The 18689-nt window shown below is 39.5% G+C and overlaps 1 protein-coding gene across 1 annotated transcript in view; it reads left to right on the top strand.

The window, feature by feature from the left end:
• Positions 1 to 6551: 6551 nt before the first annotated feature.
• Positions 6552 to 18689, top strand: part of LOC130556137 (anosmin-1) — a 56446-nt gene continuing 44308 nt past the window's right edge. Inside the window, exons 1-2 of the mRNA XM_057336869.1 lie at positions 6552 to 6802; positions 14292 to 14339. Coding sequence (XP_057192852.1) covers positions 6632 to 6802; positions 14292 to 14339 — 219 coding nt within the window. The 5' untranslated portion in view covers positions 6552 to 6631. The remainder of the gene's footprint in view (positions 6803 to 14291; positions 14340 to 18689) is intronic.

The raw sequence follows: 18689 nt of genomic DNA, 5'->3' as shown, positions 1-18689 counted from the left end.
TTAAAAACCCTTTGGCTAGCAGAAATGTATATAAAAAATCATTTGTTCCAATGGCAGTAATTTTAAACCGTATAATTTCTTAAAGTGATGTGTGTATTTTATATATAGAATTTTTTTTTCTGGAAATTTGATTGAGTTGTCTGATTTTATCTAATTTTGTGTTTGTGGAGTCATGTGTACTGTTTATGTCTATGTACTGTACCGTGTCAAAGATAATTTTCTGCTCTGTGACAAACAGAATGGACAATAAAGTTAATCTAATCTAATCTAAACTAATCTAATCTAATCTAATCTAATCTAAAATGATCTGTGTTTAGAAGTGCAATGACAGTGAGTAAAGGTTTCTACACATTCATTTGTCTTATAGGCATTAGTTTTAATATTATAACACTCTTTCTCAATGTTTGTGCTCAGAACTACCTTACACACAATTAGTAAGAGTTAATGTCCAGGCAGCCGGTTGTTATGGCAGAACTAAGGGTCTTTTGTTATTTCATGATAACAGCCGGCTGCTTGTACATTATCCCGCTTATTACACGCCTACTTGCCACATGAGAAAAAAACTGGAGATGAAATGTGAATCTGAAATATTTGATTAGCACATTTTTACTGAATACAGACCTTCTGTGAGGAAAAGCCCTTTGCTTTCGGTTTTAAGGTAAGAAACGACGTTCAAATGTCACGAACAGGCAATTTGGTCGAATCATTTGTAAATATAATGTCATATATGTGATTAAAAGACATTTATATTTCATTTGTAATTTTTTTTTTGCTGCATCCGGGTTACCATGTGTTATTAGTTTTGAGCGGTTGTTATCTGGGAATAACGAACCTGCAAATGTCGCGACTGGCCAATCAGAATCAAGCTTTCCAACCAGCCGTGTGATAATGTTTTTTTGTAACATAATTAACATTTTAAACATTGATGTCAGTTATTATCTGAGAGATAAACATCGTAATTTTGTATGAACTCAATTTAACGCTTTCGTGCATGACTTCATAAGAACCTCAGTAGGATTAGGGCATGTAAAACAAGAGTTGATTTTTGAGGAGATGCTGTCGCTGTGTGTGTGATGTTTTCCAGAGTCTGATGAAGTGGAGCTGAAGATGTTAAATCAGAACTCGTCCTCTAGAGGGAGCCCACGAGCTCAGCATGATAACACAGCCATGAACACGAGAGAGACTGGTTTATTTCACAGATGTCAGGAACACGGCGTAGTTTCCCGAGGGAGGGAACTTTCCAATCATCAAAACTAGCAATTACAACCTCCTAATGTTTATACAATGATGAATGAAAACATGTACAGTTGACACTTTAACCCCTCAATGTTCAAACCAAATCTACGCCCATGAGCGGCATGAGATTTACTCTTCACATTTTCCTAATGATACACATGTTGAGTTTGAGGCCATCTTCTTCTACCTCACACTTAAATGTTTCGTGCAGGTATTGCCTTTCTTTCTCTCTGCTGTGCTTCATCTGGTTTCATGGATCACATTGACGTGTGCAGTTTGATATATATCAGCTGGAAGAATGATGTGCTCAGTTTTCTCATGTGGTGGTGTTGTTTTTCAGTCTTTGATGGATGAGACGGGTGTGCAGGTGAGAAACAATGAGCCCACCTGCAGGTGCTGGGTCACATGATCAAAGCTTCTTGTGTTTGAATATGGGTGGGAATCTGATGCCAGGAGACTTCTGAACAACACGAGAGAGAAAACGTGAGGGTGAGTGTGTGTGTGTGTTCATGTTTGTATATCCCGGTGGGGACCTAAACCTGAATACACACCAACACATGGGGACTCGTGTCACTGTGGGGACCAAAATTGAGGTCCTCATGGGCACAAAAGCTTATAAATTGTACAGAACAATATTTTTTACAAATCTAAAAATGCAAAAAGTGTTCTATGATCTTTAGGTTTAGGGATAGGGTTAGGGATAGGGGATAGAATATACAGTTTGTACAGTATAAAAACATTACGCCGATGGACTGTCCCCACGGAGATAATAAACCGTGTGTGTGTGTGTGTGTGTGCGTGTAATACTGTAATGTACACGTGTTCATTCATCTGATTTGATTGTGTAGTGTAGACAAACAGGTTATAAAAGAGGATAAACAATGGTAAGTTGTGAGCTATTTCAGTAGGATTGTGTCATGATGAATCTTCAGTCTTGGATCTGTGTTTGAACTTGAAGATGTTTACAGGTGCACATCCACACTGACTCTCAACAGTCATGACCTTCTGGACGTGAAGATTGTTTGCTGTGTTTGTGTGGTGTTGTCAAATGATTTCACTTCTTTAGAATGCAGAATGATAGTATCATAGCTCACGTTAAAACTCAGAATATGGCGCTTAAGTTATTGGTCAAATGTGAATGAACATTCTGTGACTGGAGTGAGATGAATTCCAGATGCTTAGAAACGTCTGACAGCGAGTGAAGGAGGGCCGATAGGTTAACCGTCCTCCAGAAGTGGAACTGCCACAGAAATGGGGTCAACGTGGACATGAGGGATTGATTTATGTCTTCTGAGGATTTCAACTGTGTGCTATTATTATTAGTTTTTGTCTTTTACTTCATTTGATGTGCAGATGTCAGGGTTTTTCCCTCAATGACAATAATTTGCAGGTTATTGAAAGTATTGTGGATGATTTTGTTGAAAGTTCAACATTCCAGGTTTCAATTACAGCTCCACTTAACAGATCCATTAAGTACTTTTGAAGTTGTTATGGGTCTAAACAAACACAGTTATTTGAACGTCTTGAATGTTTTTCTGTCTGAAAGTATCTTTAACTCTATATTGTTGTATAAACAGTGAGTTAAGGTCATGGGCTTCAGACGGATTCTGTGAAGACTCTTAAAGTTGATCTGCTCTTCCAAATGAATCAGTATATTCATAAATAATGTAGGCGCTGGCGCTCTGACACAGTGACTCAAAACAAAACAATAAATAAGTTTTGTTTGACACGAGTGAGTTTTGATCTGAATGTCAGCAGGTGTGAGGCATTAAAAAAAACTGTTTAGGGTGATCTGATGTGATGTGAATGTTGTCATTTTTACAGCCCTTAAAGGGACAGTTCACCCAAAACTGAAAATTCTGCCATCGTTTACTCACCCTCGAGTCGTTCCAAATGTGTCTAAATGTCTTTGTTCTGATGAACACCGAGAAAAAGATATTTGGAAGAATGCTTGTAACCAAACAGTCCTTGGACCCCATTGACTCCCGTAGCAGGAAAATAACTTGATCATTTCTTTGTTGTGTTGAACACAGAGAAAGATATTTGGAATAATGTAGGAAAGCAAACAGTTCTGGGGCACTTTTGACCACCATACTATAGTAGTCAATGGGGTCCAAGAACTGTTTGGTTACAAGCATTCTTCCAAATATCTTTTTCTCGGTGTTCGTCTGAACAAAGACATTTAGACACATTTGGAACGACTCGAGGGTGAGTAAATGATGACAGAATTTTCATTTTTGGGTGAAGTGTCCCTTTAAATGTAGACACTAAAAGCATGATGGGATACGACTTGCTGACATGAGAGCTCAAGACCATTTGGTTTAGAATAAGCAGAACCTTTTGTTCTGGTCTTTGTTTAATGTGAGTTATGTGTGAACACTCCCCGTGTGATATCTACATAAAATATGTGATTTTACATGTTCATTGAATTCTTTTAAAATGATCATTTCAGAATCACTGAAAACATAATTTGAGCTTTTGTTTGTTTAGATTTCTATTCCGTGATAGGACAATGAGCTCTTTGTGATTTCTCCTCTGTCTGCAGTGGTGACGTTGGGCACCTCAGATTCGACTTCATGATTTCAAGAGTGATTTGTTTCATTACAGAGAGCGGGCTCATAATGTCATTCCACACAGAACAAATGCTTTCATATTCAGAGAAGTAAACAGTAGGTGTCAGGGTCATTACCGCAGACACAAGCCAGATCTCTCCAGCTTCACCTAAATAAACATGGTAACTGGGCCGTGACGTTCAGTTGAAGTGTCGAGCGCCGGTGGAGGTGTGAGAACGTCCAGCGAGAGCATACTTTTAAACATCACACAGACATTTTCAGTCTTCAGAATGGATCAGGTCTTGTTTAGAGTATTTATATAACATGAACATTAGATTCTGACACTTGATGATTCCCACGAGAATGAATACTATAGTAAACAATAGTAAAATTCCCAGGTACTGTTTTTGAATTTGATTCAAGTGAATACAATAGTGTTTGCTTCACTTTTTCCATTTACCATAGTGAATCTACAGTACGCTATTATATCCTGCAATTTGTTAGCTTACCACAGTACACGTTAGTATTTTTATTGTGAGATTTTACTAGGAAAATCCAGGTTCTTGTTGAGCTCTTGTGTATTTTAAACAGCGTGAGAGTAAATGAATGTCTTTCTTGTGCCAGACTTAAACTTGAATCTACATGAGCCAGCAGATTTCTCATCATGAGAAAATAAAATGTACATTCTGTCAAAATATGATTTTAAATCTAGATTTTGGTGGTTACATTTCAACAGTTGAATAGATGGCACGGTTTTTCTCACCTTTGTTTCAGCTGATATTTTCTCTTTAATGCAGCTTGACATTTGAAATAAAAAACGTAAAGAGCATCATCACCTCCGTCGTCCGCTCTGTCGTCTCTTTACTACGGTACGAACGTGTCATCAGGTGGGCAGGCGACCGCACAGCATTCACACGCCACACCGTAAATCCCCCAAACCCACCTCGACAACACATGGCTGCAATAAAGCAACAAATGAAGCTATTCGAGAAAAGACATCCACGTTTAAGAGTGGCCGGGGAGCGCAGAATTCATCTCACTACAGCTGGGAAATGGCCTCCTCGTTCACACAGACCATAGAGAATATCAAATGAGGTCAGGCTGTTGACCACACGTGATGGAGAGAAAAACACGCGTGTGAGTGTGTGTGTGTGTGTGTGTGTGTGTGTGTGTGTGTGTGTGTGGTCAGTGCCGCCCTGCCCTTGAAAAAATGACCCAAGAAGAGTTCCAGCGGCTCTTCTCCAGGAGATAGATGGAGTCTGTATGAGGCTTTCATTAGAGCGGTACGAGCTGAAATATTTGGCACGGGCTGCCGTTGGCCCAGGGCGAAGTGTTACGTTAGGCCAAATCTAGTGATTATGAGCTCCAGTCTGTCTTGTGCTGTTCAGGAGGCAAAGCCATAAAATCTCATTAGAGGAGAATATTTGTGCCGCTGTAACAGTGAGCGAGAGCACCGGAGAGCGGAGTCATAACATTTTACAGACCCTTCCGGGAAGGTTTTCAACTGTGGCCTGGCTTTTCTTTAACGCTTTGTTATCTCCTGTCAGGATTGCAGAGACGATGTTGTGTGAGCCGTTGTTGTGTTTTAACGACGCTCGCGCTGTGGTTACGGGTGTTTGTGAAGTGAAATTGAAATGCTTGTAAAGCTCAATATCTGAGCTTCACGTGGGACGTTTTCACTAGAATCTGAATGTGAAGCGTGATTGATGCACACAGAGAATGTTTGTTCAAACCCAGCCCTCTTATATAGACGCTCACAGTTTAGTTCAGATGTCTGTTGATCTCACATCGGCCTCTCGTAGTCTTCACGTGTAATGTTTAAAGATGATGTGCGTACACTTTATACTCACAGTCAACTTACCTATAAAAAAGTACTGGCTAATTGAAAGTGACTACTCAATAACCCTTGTTATTTTAATCCTAATACGAACTTTTGTTTATTTTTTGTCTTTCTTACTGTAAAGCTGCTTGGCAACAATGAAACACTGTGAAAAGCGCAATATAAATCAAACTGAATTGAATTGAATAAGGTTAGGTTTAGGTTCTGCCGCTAGTTATTACTCAGTTATAATATTTACTGTGATAAATCCACAGTATGTACATGGGAAACAGGACTGTAAAGTAAAGTGCTACCGATGATGTTTCTTTGCTGTGTTCGGGTTTATGAGAAGAATATATTCGACTACTAGAATTGAGAATTGATTTCTGAAATATTCAATTTGATTAGTTAAACGTCTCATTACTTACAGACTTAAAATGAATTTTAGCAGTGGTTCTGTACGTTTAAAAAAATTGTTTTAGGTCTTAAGTTAGAATAATTGTGTGAATTTTAACGCGTGAACACACACATAACTCCATAGAGAGTCTATACTTCTGTCCTTCTGTCTCAGGACAAGAGCTCGGGGCAAGTTGTCACATTTTTTGTATGCTTGTGTGTTATTTCAAACAGTTTACCAGTAACCGTTTCTGTTGCGTTTAATGACTTATTTTGTGTTTTTCAATTGTTTGGCTGTGTAAATGTTGCTGTGAAGTTACCAGCCTGTTTGAACTTCCCCCATGTAACCTGACATCATATCCTGTTAAAACCATTCTAGTGAAGGCTTTATAGTTTATGTCTACAGCGACAAGCACTTAATGAGAAGTGTTTACTGCACCGATCACCCCGTTTCTCCATCACTTCTGAACTTGACGTCTCGCGCTCCTGTACCTGCGTGTGAAGAGGCGGGGCGCGCGTCGAGTTCCTCCCCTCGCGCGCGCTGACTCCTCCCCGGGGCCGCGGGAAACTTTCTTCAGTCGCAGCAGCAGCTCCATCACAGTCGGCGCGTGAGCTCGCAGCCTTCATCATGTGTCTGAAGAGCGCGTTCGTGTTGAGTTTGTGGATTATATTTATGGCGAACGTGTACGCGAGGAAACCTGACGAGTTCTTCAGCGCGAGCGTTTACCGCGCGAGGTGCGCGTCACGTTGCCTCAGCCTGCACATCACGCGCATCTCTGCTGTTTTCAAACACTTCCAGGTATGACTTTATTTTCATTTACCACGAATTACTGAACAGCTAACAATTACCTCATACAGTTCTGAGTGTTACTTACTTTGAAGAAACGTGTCACTTGTGTTTATGTGTATCACCGTTTGTTTATTAACATTTTGAGGTATTAGTTTGACATTTCATCGTGAATTATTCAGCTTTGTTTTGATTCTGTTGGGTTAGTTGCAGAAACATCGACTGCTGTAGCCTATATTTGGTTAAAATCATTGATAAAAGCTTGTTCCTGTCAGTTCTTGTTGAATGAGATGAATAGACTGACACAGATAAACTGACGCTTCAGAGACCTTCAACAGGTGCTAAACAAAACATGATTTGATCATTTTATCATGAGTGTTTGTGTGCATGATCACATCTCTAAATCTCTTCTCATTCACACTTTAAAAGAATCATTCTGAGCTGCGTGATGCCATGAAGAACCTTTAACCTTTCTATTGCACAGAAGATTCTTTATAGTGGAATACGACTCTTAAAGGGACAGTTCACCCAAAAATGAAAATTCTGTCATCATTTACTCACCCTCATGTTATTTCATACCTGTATTAATGACTTTGTTCTGATGAACACGAAGAAAGATATTTGGAAGAATGTTGGCAATTTTCAGTTCTGGAACATCATTGACTACCATAGTAGGAAGAATTAAATAAATGGTAGTCAAAGGTGCCCCGAAACTGTTTGTGTTCCTAAAATCTTAAAAATATCACATTTTGTGTTTAACAGAACAAAAAAATATACAATATTTTTTTTCTACTATGGTGTAGTGGATGATGTCACAGAACTGAAAATTGCTAACATTCTTCCAAATATCTTCCTTTGTGTACAACACAACAAAGAAATTTATACAGATTTGAAACAACCTGAGTGTGAGTAAATTAGGACAGAATTTTCATTTTTGGGTGACTATCCCTTTCAGACTATAAAACATCAGGAAGAAACGGTTCTTTCAAGAACATTTGACTTTATTGTAGTCACTCAAATAACCCTTCTAGAACCTTCTTAAAAAGATCGTTCCGGGAGAAAGACGTTTTATGAACAATACATGAAGATTATTTTAGCAATTCAGTGCGTTTGTGCCTTTCTATTGTTCTTTTTAATTACATTTGATTAGTTTAGTATGGGCATTTTTACTAGATTACAGTAAATTCAGGTTTATTGGTGTCACGGCAAGACAGTGGATCCACATGCACTAAAGATTTATTAAGACAAAACAAAACTGAAACAAGGTCATCCAAAACAGGTGACCACCAGGAACAAGGGCCGACATGCAACAACGACTGACAACCAACAACTGAAACACAAGGGCTTAAATACACTGGGAAAACACAGAACCAATGAATAAAAGAGCTACACAGGAAACAACCAAAACTACAAACTAAAAGTACAAAAGACAGGGGAACACAGACGGAATCGTGACAATTAGGAATCACTTTCTGACATTGAGATAAATGTGTCGTCCAGTCGACCCGAATTCACCTTACTGTATTTAATTTGAGCATAACTCAAAAGAAGTACAATAAACACATTTATAAATGCTTTAGAAGTTTATTAATACACATGTTTGGCAGTACAGAAATGAGAGGTTGAATCTTTTTTTCAAAAGGTCTTGAAAGTAGAGCTAACTTGGACTGAAAACAATCATCCACAGGCCAAATTTGGAGAGAGAAAAAATACAATTTCTGTATTTAAATTTAACGTCCTGATAAGTTTTGTTCTGAAATCCCCACTGATGTTTCTGACGGATGTATTTAAAACACAAACGTACATCAGGCATCAGAGGAAAGGTCTGCAGCACATCAAAAGAGAAATATGGAGAAGCTCTTGAGACATCTCTTTCTGAATCTCCGTGGCTTTTGTCTGTGGAGGAAGTGCCGTGACAGGCTGAGCTTGATAAAGAGCCGGTCGAGCTGGATGAGAAGCTCCAGGAATAGAAAGCGATTGTTGTCAGAGGTCCATAAAGACTGTCCAGAGGCCGTGTGTGTGTGTTCATGACTCTTTCATGTGAAGATGGGAGGTCTGGTCAGCTGCAAAAACAGCCACCCCCCTCACCCCCCACACTAGCCGCTTGACCAAATGCTTGTGTGACTAGGGTTGGGAATCGTTTCAATTTTATCGATTCCAATTCTGATTCTGCTTATCGATTTCGATTCTTATCGATTCCCAGTTTCGATTCCACAGTTGAAGTAAAACATTTAGATATCGACCTGTATGGTCATTTAGCCTGCTTATTGACTTGTTTGCTAAATATATATATATATTTATGAGCACCGTTTTGTGTATATTTACACATAGAAACACACCTTTTCTGATTTATTACAATTTGTATTATCATAGTTGAACTACATCACGGTTAAACTGCAGTTACTATAATGCAACTATGGTTAATTTGTGATTCCTGTGCTTTAATGCAAATTCTATAGCTAAACTATGCTTACTATAGTAAAAAATATCGATAATTTTCATAAGGGTTTTTATTGAGATATCAGCAGATCATGCAACGCATGTACGTTTCTGAAAATATGCACACAGGAATTGATAAGAGGAATTTTAATTTTAATCTCAAGTATCCGATTCCTATTCCTTTCGATTCCGATCCGATTCCTAGCCTTTCGATTCCGATTCCAAATTGGAATTGATTTTCGATTCCCAACCCTATGTGTGACACTCTTGTATCGTCGCAGATCCTGCTGGAGGTGAACACATTCCTGCATAAAGAGATTTTTATAGACAGAGACGCTGTGTGATGATCAACCAGTCGGTCAGTCTTCTCAATCCACAGATTCACGGTCAAAATGAGATGATATTTTTCATTTAAACCAGCTCTTCTTGGATCATTCAGAGAGTCATGTCAGGTTCAAAGTCTTTCCAGAGTCTTTAAGACATTTTAGAGTTTTAACATGCTTTTTAGAGATCGCTTTTATATCTCAATTATTTCTCCTAGACATTAATGAGATTAAATGGAGAGCAAATGCTTAAGTCTCATGTGTGTGTCAGATGTTTCTCCTGAGAGAGAGTCAGAAATGTCATTAGAGTTTGCGAAATGATGCCAACAATGTGGATGCTTGATTATGACAAAAATCATCAATATTGAGATCCCGATTATTTAACATGATTACTCACTAAGTTTTAAAACAACATAGAAAAATAAAAAAACTTGGCTTTTAAACTGTGAATTCAACTGAAAAATAAATGTAAAGAAATAGCACAGCTGAACCACTGTAAAGGAAGGGGGTGCGCTGTGGATTTATACCACGAGAAAAGAGAGAATCCTTGCACAATGGAATGCGGCACAATAATCGTTTTACGTCGATTATTTTGTTTTTGTAATTGTTGAAGGCCAAAATTGACGATATTCGATTAATTGCACAGCCCTACAACAATGTGTCAAACTGAGCTCAGATTCGTCTCGTCTGCAATCAAAGGTCAATATTTTTGAAGATCTCGATATGAACTCGAACATTTCACATCAAATCCAGATGATTTCACCTCTACGATCTACATTCATTTACACCTCCAGACTCTTCATGTGTTTACACAATTACACTATAAAACTGTACTATAAAACATTCAAATGGTTGTAATATTCAAATTAATGTTCAACATTATTCAAGTTCTTATGTGTTCCTGCTGCTTCTGACACTTCGAGTCATCAAAACACCCAGTTTAATGTTCAGTGAAATTACATTTGACATCTTTTTGAGTTTAAAATTTTCCCATCTAAGAAGCATCAAAAGGGAATTTCTCTCCCCCATCCCATAATAGTCTGAACGGAAACACCCAGCTGTAAATTCAGCGTCTGCATGTGTACTGAAAGAGTGCCTGTGTTGGTCCGTGTGCGTTTGGAAAGCGTCTGCTGTGTGTGGAATTATTTATGTGTGGATGTATAAAGCCAGAGGTGTGTCAGCGAGGTCCTGCTAGTGCGCTTGACGTCGTAAAAATGATGACGTTTTAAATTAAGCCTGCGTTTGGCCCGTACGCTTAATGTGCCGAGCCCGAGGGGCGCGTGTTCTGATCCAGAGGAAAGACAAACATTGGAAAGTAGTTGTGCCATGTCGCTTGTCACGGGCCTTTGATATGAAATAACTTGGAAGTGGAAGCAAACCGCACCAGCAGCTCATTGTGTGTGTGTGTGTGTGTGTGCGTGCGTGCGTTCGTGGCTGTGCATGTGTGTGCGTGTGTCTGTGCGTGTGTCTGTGCGTGTGTCTGTGCGCGAGTCTGTATGTGTGTGTGCATGTGTGTACGTGTCTTTGTGCATGTGTGTGTGTGCGTGTGTGTGTCTGTGTGTGTGTCTGTGTACGCGTGTGTGTCTGTGTGTGCCTGTGTGTGAGTGAGTGTGTGCGTGTGTGTGTCTGTGTGTGTGCGTGTCTGTGTGTGCGTGTCTGTGTGCGTGTCTGTGTGTGCGTGTCTGTGTGCGTGTCTGTGTGTGTGTGTGCGTGTCTGTGTGCGTGTCTGTGTGCGTGTCTGTGTGCGTGTCTGTGTGTCTGTGTGCGTGTCTGTGTGTCTGTGTGCGTGTCTGTGTGTGTGTGTGTGTGTCTGTGTGCGTGTCTGTGTGCGTCTGTGTGTGTGTCTGTGTGTGTGTGTGTGTGTGTGTGTGTGTGCGTGTGCGTGCGTGTCTGTGGTTTTTCATTAGTTATGACAGACCTGAATGGAGTCTTGTGGTGATTCACACACATTCACACTTGATTGTGATTCTCAGTGTATTCACATCATCTGTATCTGTTACCTCACGAAATCTTTCTGATTTATAAAGGAAGGTTGTTGGTTCATGTTAAGCTGTGTTGACAATATGTGTGACAAAGTTGATAACCACAGAAAATGATGTACACTCCTTCCCTTTAGTACACATAAAAAGAAAGCTGATGAATGTAAAGAAAGAGTTGATATTACAGCCGTAGGACTTTCAAGACTGAGGGAATTTTTGTCCTGTCATAGTTTAATAAATTGAGACAGCTATAAAAATCCATTGGTGAGTTTGAGTACAAATGGTTTACTTACAAATGCCAAAGTGTAAACACTGCGGCTGTATGAGGCTATGAAAACATTTCTGTGTCTGTCAGAGCGTCTAGACCAGCCTGGATTATAATCGTCTGGATTATCTTTTCAAATACACAGGTCTGTTCTGAAGTTCTTTATTTGAAAATATGAGCTTTACTTTTCTCCTTTTCAAACCTGTGGAACACAGACCAGACGTTTCATTCAAACACACGTTTATGGATTTGACAGACACTTGTATTCAAAGCAACGTACAGTAAATGAGCGGGAATAAATGATGACTTTGTTGTGGTTGAGCTATCTGTTTAAATGTATGTTTTATCATTCATGTGTTCAGAGGAATGGTAAGATGTGCTCTTTGTCCTGTATGATGGATGAGGTGTTTGAATGTTGGGTGTGTTATGAGACAACGTTATCTTAACTACGGAGCAATAACGAGTCATTAAACAGCCCATGAGTCTCTCTGTGTCTGTAAAAACCCTCGATAGCTTTGGAATGTCATTTTTACCTCATTGACCGTGACACTTTACAGCCGCTCTATCTGAAGAATGTGACAGCTGGAGATGTTTTGCACCTTATGAAATGTTGATAAGAAGTTCTCTGTTTGCTGATTTACCAGCATCATGTCTCAGTCCTCACACAATGATCTCTTATTTTACCATAAAGACGGTTTTAGAATTCAATTACATGTATATTAAAGTATCTTCTGGTAGTTTTTCTAATGGTCAATGCTGATATTTATTACAATTTGATAGCACGTATCCACAATCCACTCAAAATCCATCAGTAAACTGACAGGCAGAATGGGAATTTTATTCAGTTTTTCTAAGGAACACTGTAAAAAAACTGTAATTTTACAGATTTATTTTTACAGATTTGATGTAAAACAGCATTTTACTGTTTTTTACAGAGTTTTGTGTATTAGGGTCAAAAAACGCAAAATTACTGAAAAATACCGCAAATGTTCCCGCAAAAAAACAAGGAAATGTAATTTTACAGTTTATTTCTGGCGCCCCAGCTGTCAGAAAAAGTTTTCTTTTTTTACAGTTTATTTTTTAAATATGGTCAAAAACGACAAAATTATAGATAAAGACAACACATTTACAAAAAAAATGGAGAAAATAATTGAATAGATATCCTTATATCCTATAATTTTACAAAAAAAAATACGGTATATTCCTGTTTTTCCAATTTTACGGATTTTTTTATACAGTGAACTTAACCCTGTTATGTTACAGATCCTTTTATTTACATTCTAAAAAAAATCTTTTTTTGGTTTGGATGAGTGTTATTTTTGAAATGACAGCAGCGCTCAGCGTCTTTGATCAGAAGGGTTTGAAATGATGGATGATTCTGTTTCTGTGCACAGACACGTCTGTCTTATGTGAGATGTACTCAACAAGGACATCTCTGAAACACATGTTTTTGTCTTCAGTTTGTAGAGCGGATCTGTGTTGTGTTAAACACTCGCCCCAAAGCAGCAGTCTGATGAAAGCATTCGAAACATTTAAATAAAACACAGAACAGACACACATACAATGATCTTCTCTGAAATGCCTGCCAAAAAACATCCCACCTATCCATCGAAAAACATCCATCTAAAAACATCTTACAGACGTATACAGCAGAAAGCAGTATAGATTTAGCTTTGAGGTCTGCACATTTTTTCCTAAAGAGATTGTAAATGTGTTTAAATGTGTGACAGACGAAGGCTCCGTGTGTTCAGGAATCAGTTTCGAGTTGAGTTTATAGTGTTGATCTATAAATGTCTGTGACGGCAGCTGGGTCAACATCCCTACTGAGTGCTGGAGTGATGATGCTGTCCTGACACACACACACACACACACGCACACACACGCACTCACACACGCACTCACACGCACGCACGCACGCACGCACACACACACACACACGCACACACACATTCTGGAAATGACGTTCAGGGTTAAATGTATATTGTGAATGTAAGCAGGACTAATATAACACTATTCAGATGTGTTCTCTTGAGAGTGATGTCTGTGTCTGAAATCGTGTGTCTCATGTTGATGATGATAGTGGTGGTGTGGTGGGGGGTATCATGTCTTCGTCTCTTTGAAGCCGTTTGACCGTTAGCCTTGACATCAAGTGCTCGACACCCTGCGGTACTGGATGGCAAATTAACTCCTTTAATGATAAGTTATTTCCCGAGGTTTCACAGGGAATAACTGGATTACATTGTTCCACAACCCTTTGAACTTGGCATTGAACTTAAACAGACTTTTGGTTTGTAGACCCGTAAGGTTTAGCCGTTCAAACACTCTGAAGTCTCTTCTTGGAAAAAGCAACAAAGGGTCATTTAATGGCTTCATTTGAAAGTGTTGTTAGCATCTCTTCTCGTGGTGATGTCGGCATGCATATGAAGACCAAAACTCATGTGATCTGTATGTTGACGTGTAGCATTTCATGTGTCACTTTATTTCTCTCTTCACAGAGTAACGGATCTCTGGTTTGGTGTCAGAATCACAAGCAATGCTCAAAGGTAAAAACTCAATCACATTCATCCTAAAATCTCAAGAAAGCATTCTGAAAGATTGTTTAGAACTGTTTGTGAATTCTGTTTAGTGATGATTTATGAATGATTTGTAATGTTTTAATTCTGTTTACACGTTGACATTATGAACCAAATGCACAACCTGTTGAATTGGTTGCATTCTCTTCACTTGTGTTGGATTTCACGAGCTGTTTTCAATGAGGTCCAGTAGAATTGTTTTACCAATAGACGAAACCTTGAATTTCTGTGAGATGACTCATGTTTTGTGTTGTAACGCTGAAGTTTTGGTTCTGTGGTATGATTGTGTAAACGTGCCGGCCGTCATGCTGGTGCAGATGAAGACGAGTGAAGTTTAGCCAAGCGGAGCAGACGAGAAGCGGGCAAAAACAAAACTTCACTTTCCTTCACACGAGTTAATGAGGATGTCAGGGGCTTCAAAGCCCAGTTAAAGTGTGCTTTAAAAGCAAAGACGCTTTGTTTTGGTGTTAGAAATGCAACAAAAGACCTGTTTTCTTTTCCTTTCCATGAAGTTGGCCAGCATTGGTTCCTGGCAACACTGTTGTCCCTAGTCATCCATCAAGAGCTGTTATGTTAAAGAAGGATTTGACTGTTTGCGTGTCTGAACGTTGGGCGTTCCCATTGAAACTGGCCTTCTTCATTTATGATTCAAAAATTATAAGAGCACTCGACGCCCGTGAGAGCGTTGGGCCATTCTTAAAGAGTTTGTGTCTGAGGTTGTGTGTTTCTACAGTATTTACAGATGTGCTAGTGTGGGTTTAAGATGTGTTTGTGTTGGATGAGGTGTTTCTTTATTGTTAATGTGTGTACATCTTGTAATGCATCATGGTGGTTTTTCATCATCTCTCACCACAAGCGTTCAGTTTTCAGAATCATGTGAAGCCAAACAGCTTCGCTTTTAAAAAAGTGTTCCGTTTCGTTCCATCGGTTCTGTCCTGTCTAACTGTTACTGAACACGTCTAGAGACAGAATGTTGAGTGCTGGACTGACACTAAATCCAGTTTTCAACTACAAACAGAAACTGTTTTTTACAATTTAATCACATGACAGCAGCATTTTGGAGGCCTGAAAACGCAAACTTTTGAAAACGGATTTTAAAGTTGAAACTAAAACAACTTTCATTTTTAGTGCATCGTTGGTGTGTAAAGAATGTAGGGTTGACTTTGAATGTTACTAAAGTGTTGTGAAATGGTTCAACTTTAACTCTCTAGGCACGGGCCGAATACCGGTTCCAAGGTATACCGCGGTTTGGAAAGTCACGGTTTTAAAACCACTAAAAGTTTCTGTTATACCGTTCCAAAGGTACGAGCTGTTTTGTGCAGGAATCCATCAGGTTCTGTGCTATATTTTGTTTATGCTTAATTAGTTGTTTGCTCATCTGCATTTAATTGATTTATGTATATATATGGATGAATGCATGCAAGTTTAATTACTGGAAATGCATTTAAAAGAAGACTAGGAATGGGTGACATGTTTTCAAAATGATTGGGAAGCACTAATTTAACCTGACATACTGCTCATGTTTACTACTGTTCCAAATAGTTGCTTAAAAATCTAATCTATTGTGTTCAATGTTTTTTACTCAGACATTTCAAATAACACATTTTCAAGCTGCCACCCCAGTGACAGGTTGGCTTAAGGTTACCATACCGTCAAAATCTCATACCGGCCCATGCCTATAACTCTCATATCGTCGCTGTCCTTCTGAAACCTCCGATGTCCAAATTCGCTGTTTTTCCGGATATGGAAACGGATCTCTATGGATCTTTCCAGTGTTATGGAAAAAACACTGTACTTTTTCAATCAAGCACTTTTAAAAACGTTTTATTTGCAAAATCTAGTGACGAACATAAAGGCTGACTAATGATAATGATTTATGGCACACACAAAAAAAATCAGTAAATATGGAGATACGAGGTTTCAGAAGGACATCAGCGGTTTGTTGCGTCGTGATAGTGTTGTTGAGGATTGTTGGAGCAGGTTTGTGCTGGCAGAGTTCGTGTGTGTTTCAGTGATATGCTCTTAATGAAGTGATCTGTTTGTCGAGTCTTTACATTACAAAGCAGGAATCACACTGAGGCCGTTTTTACAGGGTGTTGAATGGTACAGTTTGTGTGTTTTTGTGTTTGTGAATGCCTCTTTCACTGGAGACTGAAGCGACTCACCACACAAGTCAAACAAAAGCTAAGAAAGTGATGGTTTAAACGAGACCCCCCCACCTCCACAGACACACACTTCACAGAAACTTCATCACGACTCGAACGAAGGCGACCTCTCGGACCCGTCTCCGCTCTTCATCTGAGACTGACGGTAAAAGCGGTCGCGGTTTCTCCCGTGAAGGGTCCAGCGTCTCTCCGGCCGCGGCAGCACCCTGTTGTTATGGTAATTAACCCCGTTGCCCTGTTGCCGGAGGGAAGAGAGAGGGCATTTGTGAGTGTTAGAGCTTCATTAGCATGCCATAGCACAAGCGTCACCCTCCATTCACACCCGGACACGCCAGGAGGCCAGAATGCTCGGGCTTTGTCAGCCTCTTTTTGTCTCGTCCGTCTTTCTTTCTCTTGTGAGCACTTCTTCAGCACGGCCTTCACACGGCAGGAAAGTTTGACAACTTCAGGGTGCTTGTTCATGCGAAAGTGGGCGTAGAGGAGAAAAACAAGCTGCTGAAAAGCAGTTTCGGTTGCTTGGTGGGTCAGACATCCAAGAACCCCTGACGCTTCCATTGATTTGCTTTGCAAATAAGCGTCAACGCCAGACAGACTGGCTGAAATGCACTTACGTGGCAGTTTATTATTTGGCTGGTCAGGTCATTGAAAGAACGGCCAAACGGATTTCTTTAAATTCCTGTTAAATATTGATTTAACGGGAAGCCGAAAGCTCTCGGATTCTGTCATGTGAGCCGGCGAGCGTGTCAGAAATGTTTGACATGTAGAGGTGTTGTGCTTTTCCCCTCATTTAAATACGTGTCTGCTGTATTAAGATTTGAATCATGGGAAAACGTCTCAGAGCTCAAGACCCCCTCCCACCCCCGCCGAATTAGTCTGACTTTTGTGACATGTGAAGGAAGTGCTTTTCCAGGTCACTTCAGATGAAGGCAGGACTTTACTTTCTGCTGCTTCATGTGTATTGAGAACACAAGATGTTTCATGCTTCAGGCCTAACGTTTTGTTATGATTTAGTGTCTGTTAAATCTGTTAAAGATATTACACCTACAGTTTATATCAGAGATGTTTTTACACCTCCTTTCTTACCCTTTTAATCCCTTAACATGCACGGGGCCTGTGGAACGGGCATGATTTAGCCTGTCTGTGTGTTTATTACCTTTGTTTTACATTAATATTCAATCCAAAACTATAAGTTATGAACTTGTTTTTGCGATCAAAAAAATGGTCAAAAATAGGGCCGCTTATTAAGAGGTTGAATCTGTATGGCATAACTTTTTTGGGTTAAAACTAAATATAATATGTTAAGTATAAGTAACCTGCGGATTTATGTTTCAAACAGAGACCGTACAGACTGCAGATTTAAACGTCTTGAGAGAAGCCACATGACATGTTGTTGTGTTGTGTATACTCATAAAAAAGTGTCAGATGTTGTGTAAACACTGGAATTAAACACGAAACCAAACACACACAGAGCAGCAAGTGATGTCTGATTCACGCATGAGTCACTTTAAGTGAATCTAAACGAATCCTTAACTCTTACAGTTGTATGTGATTCTTTTGAGAATTAAATCGGTTTATTGACTTACTGGTTGTTTATATAAGATAAATAAATTTGCATTTTAATGATGTGTCTAATATGCAGTACGTTGACAAAAGAATCGTTCTCTAGTTAAAGGAACAATACGGCGTTTTTAGGAGGATCTATTGAGAGAAATGCAATATAATATACAAAACTATTTCTTCAGAGCTGTATAAAGACCTTACGTAATGAAGCGTTATGTTTGTAATACCTTAGAAGAAGATGTTTATATCTACATACAGAGCGGCCCTTCACAGCCATGTTTTGTACAGCAGCCCTAAACGGACAAACAACTCTACAACACGCGTTTCCTCTTCCTCTCCACTGCGGTATCGTGGTGAAACAGATCGCGGGATGATCTGTGATCCGTACAGATCGTGCTCTCCGGTGAAGAACGCATGTGACCCGCAGATTAACTGAAAGTTTATTCATCATTGAGTAGAGAGTAAAATGTGCTCTCTCTACAGTTTTAGCGCCAACACGCTCTCTCTCTCTCTCTCTCTCTCTCTCTCTCTCTCTCTCTCTCTCTCTCTCTCTCTCTCTCTCTCTCTCTCTCTCTCTCTCCCCCTCCCTCTCCTC

This window comes from Triplophysa rosa, linkage group LG6, assembly GCF_024868665.1.
Source record: "Triplophysa rosa linkage group LG6, Trosa_1v2, whole genome shotgun sequence".
Lineage (NCBI taxonomy): Eukaryota > Metazoa > Chordata > Actinopteri > Cypriniformes > Nemacheilidae > Triplophysa > Triplophysa rosa.
The sequence above is the reverse complement of the archived record's forward strand: the minus strand, read 5'-3'. Positions and strand labels throughout refer to the sequence as shown.